The sequence below is a fragment of the Cetorhinus maximus genome, chromosome 12 (genome assembly GCF_964194155.1).
Source record: "Cetorhinus maximus chromosome 12, sCetMax3.hap1.1, whole genome shotgun sequence".
In the NCBI taxonomy this organism is placed as follows: Eukaryota; Metazoa; Chordata; class Chondrichthyes; order Lamniformes; family Cetorhinidae; genus Cetorhinus; species Cetorhinus maximus.
The window spans coordinates 78,012,946-78,028,115 of record NC_135890.1 but is presented as its reverse complement, the minus strand read 5'-3'; the positions used below and the strand labels follow the sequence as shown (position 1 = coordinate 78,028,115).

At 43.3% G+C, this 15,170-nt stretch overlaps 1 protein-coding gene across 1 annotated transcript in view; it reads left to right on the top strand.

The window, feature by feature from the left end:
* LOC144687178 (solute carrier family 2, facilitated glucose transporter member 11-like) overlaps positions 1–15,170 on the top strand; it is a 49,006-nt gene that overhangs the window by 19,292 nt on the left and 14,544 nt on the right. Inside the window, exons 6-9 of the mRNA XM_078552935.1 lie at positions 5,140–5,288; positions 5,682–5,869; positions 9,999–10,109; positions 14,969–15,070. Of these exons, the coding sequence (XP_078409061.1) occupies positions 5,140–5,288; positions 5,682–5,869; positions 9,999–10,109; positions 14,969–15,070 (550 nt within the window). The remainder of the gene's footprint in view (positions 1–5,139; positions 5,289–5,681; positions 5,870–9,998; positions 10,110–14,968; positions 15,071–15,170) is intronic.

The window sequence follows — 15,170 nt, the reverse complement described above, 5'->3', positions numbered from 1 at the left end:
CTTTCAAGCCCCCTCGGAATCTTACATGCTTCAATTAGATCACCTCTCATTCTTTTAAACTTCAATGAGTTTAGGCCAATCCAGCTCAACCTTTCCTAATAATCCCTTCATCTTCATCTCTGGACTGCTTCCAATGCGAGTATATCTCTCTTTATGTAAGCAGACCAAAACTGTACACGCTCTAGATGTAGTCACACCAATGCCCTGTACAATTGTAACAAGGTTTCCCTACTTTTATGTTCCATCTTCCTTGCAATAAAGGCCAACATTCCATTTGTTTTCCTAATTGCTTGCTGTACTTGCATGTTAACTTTTTGTGATTCATGTGAGAACACCCAGATCCCTCTGTACTGCGGCATTCCGCAGTCTCTCTCCATTTAAATAAAATTCCGCTTTTCTACTCTTCCTGCCAATTTTTTTCCACTCACTTAACATATCTATATCTCTTTGCAAACTCTTTGTATCCTCCTCACAACTTGCTTTCCTACTTGGTTTTGTATCATCAGCAAATTTGGCCATAATACAGTTGGCCTCTTCATACAAGTCATTAATATAGATTGTAAATAGTTGAGGTCCCAGTACTGATCCCTGTGGTACTCCACTAGTACAGTTTGCCAACCTGAAAATGACCCATTTATCCCAACTCTCTGTTTTCTGTTAGTTAGCCAGTCCACTATCCATGCTAATATATCAAGCCCCCTGCTCTCAGCACCATACGCTCTTACCTTTTATGTGGAACTATATCGAACGCCTTTTGGAAATCCAAATACACTACATGTATTTGTTCCACTTTATCCACCCTGCTTGTTACATTCTCAAAGAGCCCTAATAAATTTGTCAAACACAATTTCCCTTTCATTATGTCATGTTGACTCTGCCTGGATTGTAATATAATTTCCTAAATGTCCTGCTACTACCTGCTCAATAATGGATTCTAGCATTTTCCCAATGACAGATATTAGGCTAAGTGGCCTATAGTTTTCTGTTTCCTCACTCCCTCCTTTCTTGAAAAAGAGGCATAACATTAGCGGTGTTCCGGTATGCTGGGACCTTTGCAGAATCGAAGGAATGTTGGAAGATTGCAACTAGCGCAGCCAACATACCTACTTCTTTTAAGACCCTTGGATGACCATCAGATCCAGGGGATGCGTCAGCCTTTAGTCCCATTAACTTTCCTAGTACTTTTTCTCTAGTGATTGAGCTGCTAACAAAGGCGATGTATACAAGGAGGAGACTTAATCATTTCTCTCCTAGCAAAGAGAAGCAGGATGAATGGGCACATGGCTTTGCCAAGGTAGCAGGAATCTCAATGGTGTAGGGAGCTACCGGCTACATGCACATGGCTCTGCAGGCCCCACATGTCAATGAGGAGATGTATAAGAACCCAAGGGGTTCCACTCCATTGGTGTGCGACCTTTATCCAAGCCATCATGTCAGTGAATGCTCGCTATCCAGGCAACAGCCATGATGTTTCAGCCTGGGATAGTGTGCCATCCTCAGGCCACTATGAAGAACCAGAGGATGACTTCTGGGAGATGATGGATATCCCCTGTAAACATGACTAATGCCTCCCTTCCCTAACCCAAACACACGAGGAAAATGTGCATACAACACAAGCCATGAAGCCCCAAGAAATACAATGGAGCAGACCATTGGCACCCTCAAGTAATGGTTCCATCACCTGGACTACTGAGGGGGGGGTCAAACAACAGTCGCCAGAACCTATCTCCATGTTTGTGATATTCTGCTGTATCCTCCACAACCTCACTATTACGAAGATGCAGCCATAGCCACCAGGTATATGGAGGCTCTCTATAGGGAGGAGGTGGAGGGGAGTAGAACTGTTGGAGATATCTGGGAGCCTTCATTCTGGACAGGCTCCCTGTGAGCACCTGCTGAGATTTGGGACCCTAAGGACATTATTCTTTCACCACCATTGCTCCACAATTTCTCACTTTCCCATTTCATCTACAACATCTCATCACTGTCTCACCTTGGCCAAATCTTGCAATAAAAGTGACCAACAAAAAAAATCTTTCCAAATAACTTTATCCAACAATATACCCATTAATATATATAAAACTGAATGATTCACCCTGTACATTCTCTTCATGCCTGGTTTATGGGTGTCTTCACTTGCTCCTATAGAGGTCCCCCAGTGGCTGTACCATGACTGGTGGAAGACTGCTGACTTTCATTGGGAGAGACTGCAGGTGGCCTTGCAGGATGACCTCAAACAGCGTTGGGGGGCCTGGCTTCAGCACCACCTCAGTATGCACAGCAGCAGTCTGGGCTGGCTGGCAGGTTAAGAGGCAACAGCAAGGGCTATGGTGGAGTGGTGGTCGGAGCACAAATGTCCACTATCCTGGCAGAGGGCAGCATTTTCACGCTACATGGAGCCACAGCAACTCCCACAGAATAACCTGTTGGAGCACAGATTGCTGAGAGAAATCCCCCTTGAACACCTGTATCCGTAGCCACATGGCAGCTGTCTGAGCCTTCATAGCATCAGGCTGGGCTTGCATATCAGCAAGCATGGGTTTCATGACCTCCACCTCAACCTCCACCACAGCGTTTAGGCATTAAGTGGCTTCTGCTGTGCTGCAATGGAAGTTGAGACATTGGCCACCAGATGCTACATCAGGCACCAATGAATTGACTTCCCTGGCCACCTCCTCTCATTCCTTCTGAGAGTGTTCATTGATGGCACCCCAGCCCCCCAGAAACACATAGCCTTCCCCTCCTATTGGCTTCCTGGACTAACGTTCAGCACTACATCCGAGACCCTGAGTGCTATCATGGAGTTGGTCACCACGTCCACGGTGTGAAGGATGGGCTCATAACTCTGAGCAATGGCCCCTGCCATGTTGGAGCTGGACTCCTCCATGCTCTTTAACAGTGACAGGTGGTTGTCTGGCAGGTCTACCAATGCACTCAGCATCTCAGTGTGCATGCTGACCAGCATTCTTCTGTATGCCACCCCATTGAAATCCTCATCTGAATCTCCTGCAGCAGATCTCATCTGTAACCTTGCCCTCTGGAGAACTAGCACATGAACTGTTCCATCCCCTCAACCTGGCTGCAGTCCATGTACCTGGTGACTCATCATGTGCAGATCCCAACTCTACACCACCCTATAAGGTATGTTCAGTGCCAGTATCTGAGCTGGTGACTGAGAGTGCCATTCTCCATCAAAGGTCAGATGCAACTCTCGCCCTTCCTCATGAGGTTGCACAGACTGACTAGGCTCTAGTTCTTGGATATCCAAAAGCAGAAAATCAGAAGGGGAGCGTGGAAAGCAAGAGATCCATGGTCACACAACCTGCAGCTTGTACACCATGCCAGACAAGATGGGATTCAAGAAAGGCCATTAGCAGGAACATCCTGAATGATCTGGGCAGTGCCAATCTCTGCCTCAGGAGACTCCATGTCACAGTCTCCTCCAGCAGACTTAAGTGATGCAGGTGTGCTTGTACCCCCACTGGTTCTGCTCTGCTCCCTACAAAAGAGAGGTAAGAATGTCAGTCATTGCATTGCACTGAGTTTAGGTGATGTGCCTGCCATGGCTGAATAGCTGGAGGTCTGTGGAAGAAGTGGAAGCTGGCTGTGAGGTTTGCATCTTTGAGAGGTGTGTGAGGTGGAACATGTGAATGTTAGGCCTGAGTTCTGAGTGCTTGCGGCTTCTGCTGGGTGAGTGATGGGAGTGCATTGGTCCATGTGAGAGGTTGGTGCCTGTCTTGGGTAGGAGGTATGATGTCAAGATGCATTCACTGACCTTGACCACCCCTGTAAGGTCATTGAACTTCTTGTGGCACTGCTGCCAAATTCTTGGGATCAGGCACCAATGAATTGACTTCCCTGGCCACCTCCTCTCATTCCTTCTGAGAGTGTTCATTGATGGCACCCCAGCCCCCCAGAAACACATAGCCTTCCCCTCCTATTGGCTTCCTGGACTAACGTTCAGCACTACATCCGAGACCCTGAGTGCCTTCTCTCTTTCCTGTTGCTCCATTTGGGTTGCTTGTGCTTCCAGCCAATTCGTGTAGAGACAGTCAGCCGCAGCTTCCTTACAATCAGTGCAGGTCCCCTTTAAGAGATGTAGGTTATTGTTGATAAAAGAGACATGTTGTTGAAGTTTTTTGTCTTGCACTCATCAGATTTGTTGTTCCCTTTGAAATTTGGTATTCTTGTGAATCTGTCCTGATGAGTGCAAGACAAAAAGCTTTGACAGCACATCTCTTTTTACAGGTATACTTAAGTTCTGTACCACCAAGTGACTAGATGTAGGTTAGCTGGAACACGTGCTAGCCCATGAAGACAGAAGGTCTCCCCGTTGAGCGTTCAGTCAGCCAGCAGCAGAGGTCACTGCAGTCATGGAAATTTGCAAGCTGCTCAGTTCAACAGTCAAGGAACAGGCAGATTGTGACCCTTTGTTTGAAAATAGGCCCAAGTAAATTTGTATCTAGCATCTCAGATTTCTTTTTTGCCCCACATTCCTTGGGACAACAGGCACTGAAACGATGTGAGAACATTGGCTGTGAAGAGGAGAGAATGGAACGCTTAGCCTGCCTGATGCACCTCTGGATGTGGGAGCTGTAAGTCTAAGTCTTAGACTCCTTGGAATGCCCATTGATTTATTCTTGATGTCCTCCGCTACCTCATCTATGTGCTGCTCTTTGCTACCATCATTCCAATGCACGGGGTCAGTACACCACATGTACATGACCAACACCCAGCTCTACCTCACCACTATTGCTCCTAACCCCTCCACTGCCTCTATGCTGTCAGACTGTTTGCCTGATATCCCCTCAAACAGATGTAGAAGTTCCCATGCCACTTTGTGAAGAAAAGCAGGGGAGTTCTGGCCAATATTTATCCCTTAACCAACATCACTAAAGCAGATTTTCTGGCCATTATCTCATTGCTGTCTGTAGGATTTCACTCTGCATAAGTTGACTGCTGCATTTCCGGCATTACAAAAGTGTCTTCACTTCAAAAGTACTTGATTGGTTGTAAAGTGCTTTGGGATGTCCTGAGATGGTGCAAGGTGTAGAGAAGTGGGATTTATTTAAGATGTGGTCCTGGCTCATTATAGAGCCAGACCATTATCTAACCTTGCTGTGCATTCCTCTTCTCCAGGCAAATTCTAGGTGATGAAAATACCTGGCACTTACTGCTGGCCTTCAGTGGGCTGCCTGCCCTGATTCAGCTCATCACCCTGCCCTGGTTTCCAGAAAGCCCTAGATATCTACTCATGGAGAGAGGAGACCAAGCACTGTGCATAGACGGTAAGTGCAAACGCAGGTCATTTCCTGATTTGACATATTCTTTTCAAATAAACCAGTAGTTTGTTATTAGAATATTTGCGATGCACTGACCACAATTTGTGTTTGGTTTTATTACCTGTGCTGAAGTTACTTTACAAAGGAGAATGTTTGGTAGCCACCAATCAGATATCACACATTCTATAGCCTGTGCACTGTCAAAATTAATCCCATGAAGTGTTAAATAAGTGTTAAGTGCCACACACTTTACAAGATGTCTTACTGAGTAAAGCACAGTTTTTCCTTACTGCGCCCTGTTATTTCAATTACCCAACCAACTCATTATTCAATGCGCAACTGCCTTATCGGGGAGCATGCATTCCAATTCATTGCCTTTGTGGTTTCTTTTTTTCAAAGCTCTTCGCAGACTGTGGGGTTCGGGTGATTTCACTGAGGAGGTTGAAGACATGATTGCAGAAAGGGCTCAGATGCAGGGACGAAGCAAAATGTACATTATACAACTGTTCAGAGACAAGACGATACGATGTCAGCTCTTCACAGCCATGGTTGTCAGTGCGGGTATGCAGCTAACTGGCATCAATATTGTAAGTAACATGTCAGTTTCAAGTGTTTTCCTTATGCAACAGCTCTGTTCTCACACAATTCTGCTCAGATAGGAATCAGTGACCAGAGAGCTATCAATGTACCTAACACATAGAATGTGTTATGATGATTCAATGTAAAACATTCATTTTATTCAAGGTTGCACTTAACAAAATTGAAAAGAACTAAAGTAGCACCACCACATTACAGAGGAGGACATTTCAATAGTACATGATCCTGTGCCCATGATTTACCGAACAATGACTTTCTGATTTCAGCATGGGCCTTCTCTATAGAAAGGACAGAACAATCGGGGAATGGGCATTTCTCTCCTGCACTGCCGAGTGGCCGGTTTCAGAGTGACACCGGCAGCACTGTTACGGCGCTGGCTCTCTTCTGGTGTTTACAGCTTGACGGCAGCTCCCATAAGCAAAGGAGGACCAAGGGATTGATTAAGAAGGGGAAAATAGAGTACAAGAGTAAGCTTGCAGAGAACTTAAAAACTGACTGGAGAAGTTTCTATAGGTATGTGAAGAGAAAAAGATCGGTGAAGACAAATGTAGGTCCCTTACAGTCAGAAAGAGGGGAATTTATAATGGAGAACAAAGAAATGGCTGACCAACTAAATACATACTTTGGTTCTGTCTTCACCAAGGAGGACACTAATAACATACCAGAAATGTTGGGGAACACAGGGTTTAGTGAGAGGGAGGAACTGAAAGAAATCAGTATTAGTAGGAAAATGGTGTTGGGGAAATTGATGGCATTGAAAGCCGATAAATCCCCAGGGCCTGATAATCTACATCCCAGAGTACTTAAGGAAGTGGCCCTAGATATAGTGGATGCATTGGTGGTTATCTTCCGAGATTCTATAGACTCTGGAACAGTTCCTACAGATTGGAGGGTAATGTAACCTAATGTAAGCTAATGTAACCCCACTATTTAAAAAGGGAAGCAGAGAGAAAACAGGGAATTATAGACCAGTCAGCCTGATGTCGATAGTGGGGAAAATTCTAGAGTCCATTATAAAAGATTTAATAGCTGAGCACATGGAAAACAGTGGCAGAATCTGACAGAGTCAGCATGGATTTATGAAAGGGAAATCATGCTTGACAAATCTACTGGAATTTTTCGAGGATGTAACTAGTAGAGTTGATGAGGGGGAGCCAGTGGATGTGGTTTATTTGGATTTTCAGAAGGCTTTTGACAAAGTCCCACATAAGAGATTGGCGTGTAAAATTAAAGCGCATGGGATTGGAGGTAGTGTATTGAGATGGATAGAAAACTGAATGGCAGACAGGAAACAAAGAGTAGGAATAAAGTCCTTTTCCGAATTGCAGGCAGTAAATAGTGGAGTACCGCAGGGATCGGTGCTGGGACCCCAATTATTCACAATATATATTAATGATTTAGACAAAGGAATTAAATGTAATGTCTCCAAATTTGCAGATGACACAAAGCTGGGTGGGAGGGTGAGCTGTGAGGAGGATGCAGAGATGCTTCAATGTGATTTGGACAAGCTGAGTGAGTGGGCAAATACATGGCAGATGCAGTATAATGTGGATATATGTGAGGTTATCCATTTTGGTAGCAAAAACAGGAAGGCAGATTATTATCTGAATGGCTATAAATTGAGAGACCGGAATGTGCAACGAGACCTGGGTGTCTTTGTACACCAGTCGCTGAAGGTATGACTGCAGGTGCAGCAGGAGGTAAAGAAGGCAAATGGTATTTTGGCCTTCATAGCCAGAGGATTCGAGTACAGGAATAAGGATGCCTTGCTGCAATTGTACAGGGCCTTGGTGAGACCACACCTGGAATATTGTGTGCAGTTTTGGCCTCCTTATCTGAGGAAGGATGTACTTGCTGTAGAGGGAGTGCAGCAAAGGTTTACCCGACTGATTCCTAGGATGGCAGGACTGACATATGAGGAGAGATTGAGTCGATTAGGATTATATTTGCTGGAGTTCAGAAGAATGAGGGGGGATCTCATAGAAACCTATAAAATTCTAACAGGACTAGACAGGGTAGATGCAGGAAGGATGTTCCCGATGATGGGGGAGTCCAGAACCAGGGGTCACAGTCTGTCGATATGGGGTAGACCATTTAGGACTGAGAGGAGGAGAAATTTCTTCACCCAGAGAGTAGTGAGCCTGTGGAATTCGCTACCACAGAAAGTAGTTGAGATCAAAACATTATATATTTTCAAGAAGGAGTTAGATATAGCTCTTGGGTCGAAAGGGATCAAAGGATATGGGGAGAAAGCAGGAGCAGGCTATTGAGTTGGATGATCAGCCATGATCATAATGAATGGCAGAGCAGGCTCGAAGGGCTGAATGGCCTACTCGTGCTCCTAGTTTCTACGTTTCTATGTTTCTGTAAGCAGAATGTGAACTGAATTCAGTGCCATGATGTCAATCATTATAGCCCAGGTCTAATAATGAACCCCAAAGGTGGCAAATCAGTCACTGGAGAATACGCAAGATGCTTACCATGTTCTCAATATATATGCTGGCAGCTGGATCTCCACCCCGAAACTGCCGCTGGAAATATTCCTTCTCCCTCCCCCAATAGAGAAATTGGCCATCTGGTCCTTCCAGTGATGGTGGTGCTGGAGACCCTCACCAATTTCCTTTACCAGAAGAGAGGAGGCAGTACCTGCTGTGATTGGCGCAAGATGACCACTAAGGGGAGGAGAGGACCTGATCATGGCCAAATCTCCCTCTCTTCCATACCCCCTGACCCCCCAATATCTGCCTCAACAATGGCCATGGCTCATTCAGAGCCTTCTGTTAAATCTAATAAAACCATTGAGGTCCTTCTGCAATTGTGCCTCTCCCTCCATACACTGCTGCAGTGAGTGCCCGATTGAAGATCTTGCCCAGGAATGAGGTCCTTCCTTTCTGTGGTACTCTACTTCTATAATATGACGCAGCAGGTGGAAGTCTCACCTCAACCTAAGCCCCCTCGTGGAGAAACCACCCTAGAGCGAATGTGAGTCACAGTACCTGACCCTACATTCATGTCAGGCTCTTTGTTTGACAGAGCCATATTCACTCATTTTCACATGGCAAATAGAATCATAAAGACCAGAAGAAGGCCTGTGGATTATAAAGACATTTTCCTTTGTGGTTTAAGCAGGTTCCTGGAAGATGTGTTAAACACCAGCTGTGATTGCATTGGATGTCAAAGCAACATTGGTGTTTTACCCCATGACAATGGCACAAATCATAAACCCTGAATAACAATGAAAACATCATTGACTTGTTGGCCTTGGGACAAAAGGCCATGTTCATATGGCAGTCCATTCACAGCTGCTGGAGCAGCACTCACTTCCTGACCCATTCACTATTATTTACCACATCAGTCGCAAAATAAAACATTGTCCTCTGTGTGACTGACTACAAAATACCCATTCTCCATTGTAATACTAGATTGATACTTCAAGAAGACTACTTTCATTAGTATGGAACTCTGTCTCTATGTATCTGTTGATTCTTTTTGGACCAGGACCAGAAGGAAACATGGATCAGGAGTGAGATGTTTAGTATTCGTAAGGTCCATTAAGGATGGTGGAAGTATGCAATGGTTAGGAAATGTGGACATACCCCTGTTGGATGGCGGTTGGTTGCAGATACCAGTCCATTAGCAGGGATTAGGTATAATCCTGGGCCAGTTACCCCACTGGCACTGGATGAGAACAATCTCTGGGCCTCCGGAGAACTGGATAACTGTCCTCACTACTTGACCCCCAGAGAATCAGGCCCAGGCTCATGGGTAGCTCACCAAGAAAGTGGTCACCTTTGATCCACCACTAGACCACCAGAACATCAGACACTGAAAGCAGCCACTTTTCACCCATGGGATCTTTAGAGATAATGGGGTAAATTTTCAACTTGCTGCCTGTACTTAAAACATGATATGGATTTTAATAGAAGTATCAGTTGGGTGGGTTAGTAATGGGCAGTCAATTCGCATTGCCAGTTTTACACCTAGGCAGCTAGTCAAAAACCTAATCAATTTGTATATTTTTGTTTAAAGAGAGGATTATAAACAATTACTAAAACTGAATTTTATTTAAATGGTAAAGTTTCTGAACAAAGTATGTTCATTGGTTTTCCTGTTTTCCAGATCTATTTTTATGCTTCTGATGTTTATCACCAGCTGGAAATTCCTAAGGATAGTATCCCTTTTGTGGGAATTGGATCAAGTGGAATTGAATTGTTAACTTCAGTGATGTGTGTAAGTACAGCTTCACAGTTCACTGAGGAACAAAGACCATAAAGATACTGTTTATAACCTTGGACTCCTCAAATAGAGGAAACTCCAAATAGCATCATCACTACTGGGAAATATTTTCTTCCATCATCTCTACCTGAGTACAGGTTGGGAGGAGAGCATCCAAAAGGGGCTCCACCCAAACACACCTGCACTCTCCTGCATTGTGTAACTCTTTTGAGTCAACCGAATAAAATACAGTAACAAAATCAGGGACAAAGTAAAAAGCAGTCCCTTAAAGGGAAACTGTAAACCTGAATCGTGTAAGTTTCTGAGGGAAACTAGTTAGAGATAGAAAAAACTCTGACCACAATCTTTCAATCCTCCTTGGATATAGGAGTGGCCCAGAGATCTGGAGTAGTGCACACCCCCTGTTCATGCAAAAATGGGACCAGGGGCAAACCTGGTAATTACAGGGCAATCAGCCTAATGTCAGTGGTGGAAGAGCTACATTGTCAAAGACAAAATTAATTGTCACTTAGTATTACAGAACTTGAATATTGTTGAAGAGATATGTTGCTGAAGCTTTTCATCTTATACTCATCAAGACAAACCAAATTCCAAAACAATCACAACAATTTATACTGCAGGAGAAAAGTTGGTGGGTGGGGGCTGATTGGTTGGTAAGTCGACTCTAATTGGCTGAGGCATTGCCATGGAGAAAGCAACGGGGTACTCTCAGCTCCCTAAACCCCCAGGTAATTCAAAAAAGGTGCAAGACTTGAACATATTCCTTTTGTTAGCAGAGAACAGGCCCCTGTGTATGAATATATGTCGTTTCTAACAAGCATAAATGAGCCACGTTATGAGCTCGACTGATTATCTTAAATTTGTTAGTGTAGCTATTAGTGCACTCAAGATTGTTCAACAAATCCTGCCTAATCACAAAATCTAACAGCAGACGTTTTGTTTTGGGCTTTACAAGTACAGTCTCTAATCTGCCTATTATGAACACCCAAAGCAACATGCTGTTTGATTCAATCAGGCAGTCATTGGGATGTACAACCTATGTTCCTGACATCACACTAGTACTGAAATTCATACACGATGTTGCTCAAATGTGTAGTAGGCAGAACTGTCTTTTTGGACTGACGGGCAGCATCCTGTTAGTGGAAAATACCACTTGTGTAGCCACTGCATAGTAGCAGCATGAAATGGCTTTCTTAGATATTCAAATTTTTGCAATACTTTGCTTTTCCAGGGTAATTTGAAGTAGACCAGGCACTTTACCAGTCTGAAAGTGGTGGTCTTTGGCCCATTTTCAAGTTTGCATGATACATATCAAACAATGATCTGATCAGGATAGCTTTACGCTTGTAGTGTAAATTGTAGTGGTCGTTTGAAATTTGGCATTCTTGCATTTGTCCCGATGTGCGCAAGATGAAAGTTGCGACAATATATCTCTTTTCAGCAATACAAAATTAATTGGAGAAGCGGGGGTTAGTTAAAGGTTAATGATGTCTGATTTACCCAATTGAGTTCTTTGATCGAGTAATGTACGATGAAGGTAGCTGTTGTATCTGTGGATTTTCAAGAAGAATTTGATAAAGTACCACATAATGGACATATTTACAAAACAGAGGCACATGCTATTAAAGGGATGGTGGTAATTTGAGTATGTAATTGACTCAGAGATAGGAGGCAAGAGATTAGTGGCAAACAGGTCTTTTTCTAAGTAGAGAGAAGTACGCAGTAGGGTCAATCTGAAGATCGTGGCTTTTCTTGTTATATGTAAACAACCTTGACTTGGGTATAGGGAGTAAAATTTTAAAGGTTGCAGTTGATTCTAAACTTGACAATGTAGCAAATTGTAATATAATCGCAGACATCAGGAGGGCATAGAGGGATTGGTGAAATAGGCAAACATATGGCAGATGCAATTTAATGCATGTGAATGGTACATTTTTGGAAAGGCAAGATGAAGAGGCAGTCTTACTGAAACAGGACACTTCTGGAGAGGTCACAAATCCTTCAAGGTAACAGGGCAAATTGATAAGGCAGTTAAGAAACCGTATGAGATATTTGGCTTTGTCAATAAAGGCATTGAATACCAAAACAAGGAAGTCATGATAAACCCTTACAAATCAATAGGTCCGGCTTGATTATTGTTTGCAATTCTAGGCACCACACTTTAGGAAGGATGTCAAGGCCTTCAAGAAAGTATAGAGGAGGTTTACCAGGAAGATACCAGGGATGAAAGACTTCTGTTATATGGAGAGTTTGGAGAAGTTGGGATTGAGTAAGATGATTTCACAGTTATACCATGTAAAATTTTGTTCTGAAAAGAGAAGCCATTAACTTAAAAGAGACGCGATGTATCTTGTGTATCAATGCATGGTGGATGGGATAAGTCTGGAGCTGGACCATTGGATGTAGTGGTTATTAAGTTGACGTGTTTGCCGACAGCTGACTTGTCCCATTCACTGTTAGGAGCAGGTTTGATGTTCCTTGAATCAGGGTATAGGTTGCGGCCTGTTTTCCCCACCACATACATTGGTTCAGCTCTAGACTTACCTCATCTATCTCGCACTGGCATATAAGACATATTGGGAGGCCATGTAGATCTAACAACACCACACCATCCCTCAAGACTGCGGCCTTCACATCAGTGAGATCTGGCTACCCTTAATCAAGAAACATATTACACATTATCATCCGTTCTGCACAGTTGACCAATCAGGAGCAAGAATGTTAACATGTACTGACATACTTAAAACACAATAGCCTGACCAATCAGCAGTGAGATCCTGCCCATATTCCCATCCCCCACTATACATATATAGCTACCTCTTACACCTGTTCCAGTCATTCCTTCGGACGATGAGCAGATGAACTTTAAGTTGAGGCCCATCAGTTCTTCCAAGGAACTCTTTTACAGAGCAAAATTTTACACCTTGAAACTGCAAAATTGTCTTTCTCAATGTTACTGCTCTCACTATGAAAACCTTCAAACAATTTTTGAAGGAGGAGTTGCTCTTCTTAGAACAGGAAAGGTTAACGGTAGATCTAATAGAGGTATTCACACTTATGAGGTGTTTTGGTGGAGCAAGTAGGGAGAAACTGGTTCCTCTGGCGAGCGGCTCAGTTACCAGAGGTCATAGAATTAAAATAATTGGCAAAAGAACTAGAGGGGAAATTAGGAGAAATTACTGCGCAGAAGGTGATTATTATCTGGAGCTCAAAGGTGGTGAAATCAGATTTCATAGGATCTTTCAAAAGGCAACTGGACATGTACTTGAAAAGGACTAATTTGTAAAGCTATGAGGAAAAGCTGGAGCATGGGTCTAAATTGAACAGCTCCATCAAAGAGCCAGCACAGACACAATGGTTTAAATTGTTACTTCCTGTGCTATAAGATCCTATGATTCCGTAATGAGAACTGCATGAAATGTTCAGAATTCACACAACAGGACTATAGAGTAAAGGGTTAACTCTAATGATGGCTACTGAGCATGTACGAAAGGAGCTATGTCATAGTGATGTCATTCGCTGAGAGCAGATGAGTGTGAAGCATGTGAGAGATTGGCTGAGGCTGTGTCTTGGCCTGATTTAACTTTGTAAACAGCATGTAAATAAATATTTTTGAACAAAATACCATTGCCTCCAGAAAGATCTCTTTTAGAGAAAGAAACCAGTGAATCCCGAGATAGACCCACAATAACAGAAGGACTAGCTAATGGGCCTTTGTGCACATTTTAAAGAGAAATTTGAAACAGATAACTTTATCACAGAGCTCGCTTAGAAGCTACATGCTTGAACCAGCTCCACGACTAGAAAGGTCTGCCCCCTAAGATTACCTGTGCTTAGGGCTCATTCGTCAGTACAATCACGTGACCCCTAAAGGCAGTTGGAATTGCTATACCTACAATCACTACACCCAGCTTCTCTATTCTATCAATTGCTCTGCTTTTCCTAGTTTAAATTAATGACCTAGACTTGGGTGTACAGGGCACAATTTCAAAATTTTCAGCTGACAAAAAATTTGAAGTATTGTGAACTGTGAGGAGGATAGTGATAGACTTCAAAAGGACATAAGCTGGTGGAATGGGTGAACACAATGCAAATTAAATTTAATGCAGGGAAATACGAAGTGAGACATTTTGGTGGGAAGCACATGGAGAGGCAATATAAACTAAAGGTGATGCAGAATGAGAGAGACCTGGAGGGTATATGTATATAAATCATTTAAGGTTGAGAATGTGGTTGAGAAGGCATAAAGGATCCTAGGCTTTATAAATTGAGGTACAGAGTACAAAAGCAAGGAAGTTGTGTGAACCTTTATAAAACACAGGTTTGGCCTCAACTGGAGAATTGTGTTCAGCATGTAGCTTCTAAACGAGCTCTGTAATAAAGTTATCTGTTTCAAGTAAGAAACCTGCCTGGTACATCAAGTTTATTACACTGAGGGTTGTTCTCCTTAGAAAAGAGAAGGTTGAGAGGAGATTTGATAGAGGTGTTCAAAATCATGAGGGGCCTAGACAGAGTAGTTAGAGAGAAACCAATCCCTTTGGCAGAAGGATGGAGAACCAGAGACAGGAGACATGAGAAAACAATTTTTTACACCACGAGTGGTTAGGATCTGGAATGAGGGGGTGGTAGAGGCAGATTCAATCATGGCTTTCAAAAGGGAATTGGATAAACATTTGAAGATCAAAAATTTCAGAGTTTCAGGGTAAGGATGGGACTAGCTGAATTACTCTGGCAGAGAGCCAGAACAGATTCAACGGGTAAAATGACCTCCTTCTGTTCTGTAGCCACTCTATGATTCTATCTAAACAATCCTGGATTGAAGCTTAATCTGTAAAAAAAATTCTGTTGAACAGGGATTCGTTATTGAACGAGTGGGAAGGAAGGTTCTGCTCTGGAAAGGGTACTGCTTCATGTCAGTGAGTTTACTACTACTGATCATTACACTCTCTCTCAAGGTGAGCTCTAGAAATTGTGGATGTAACATTTGTTCATATGATCACTTACAGGTAAAGATTCCACAGTGGGCATTGGGAGCCTGTATCAGGAAATTACTAA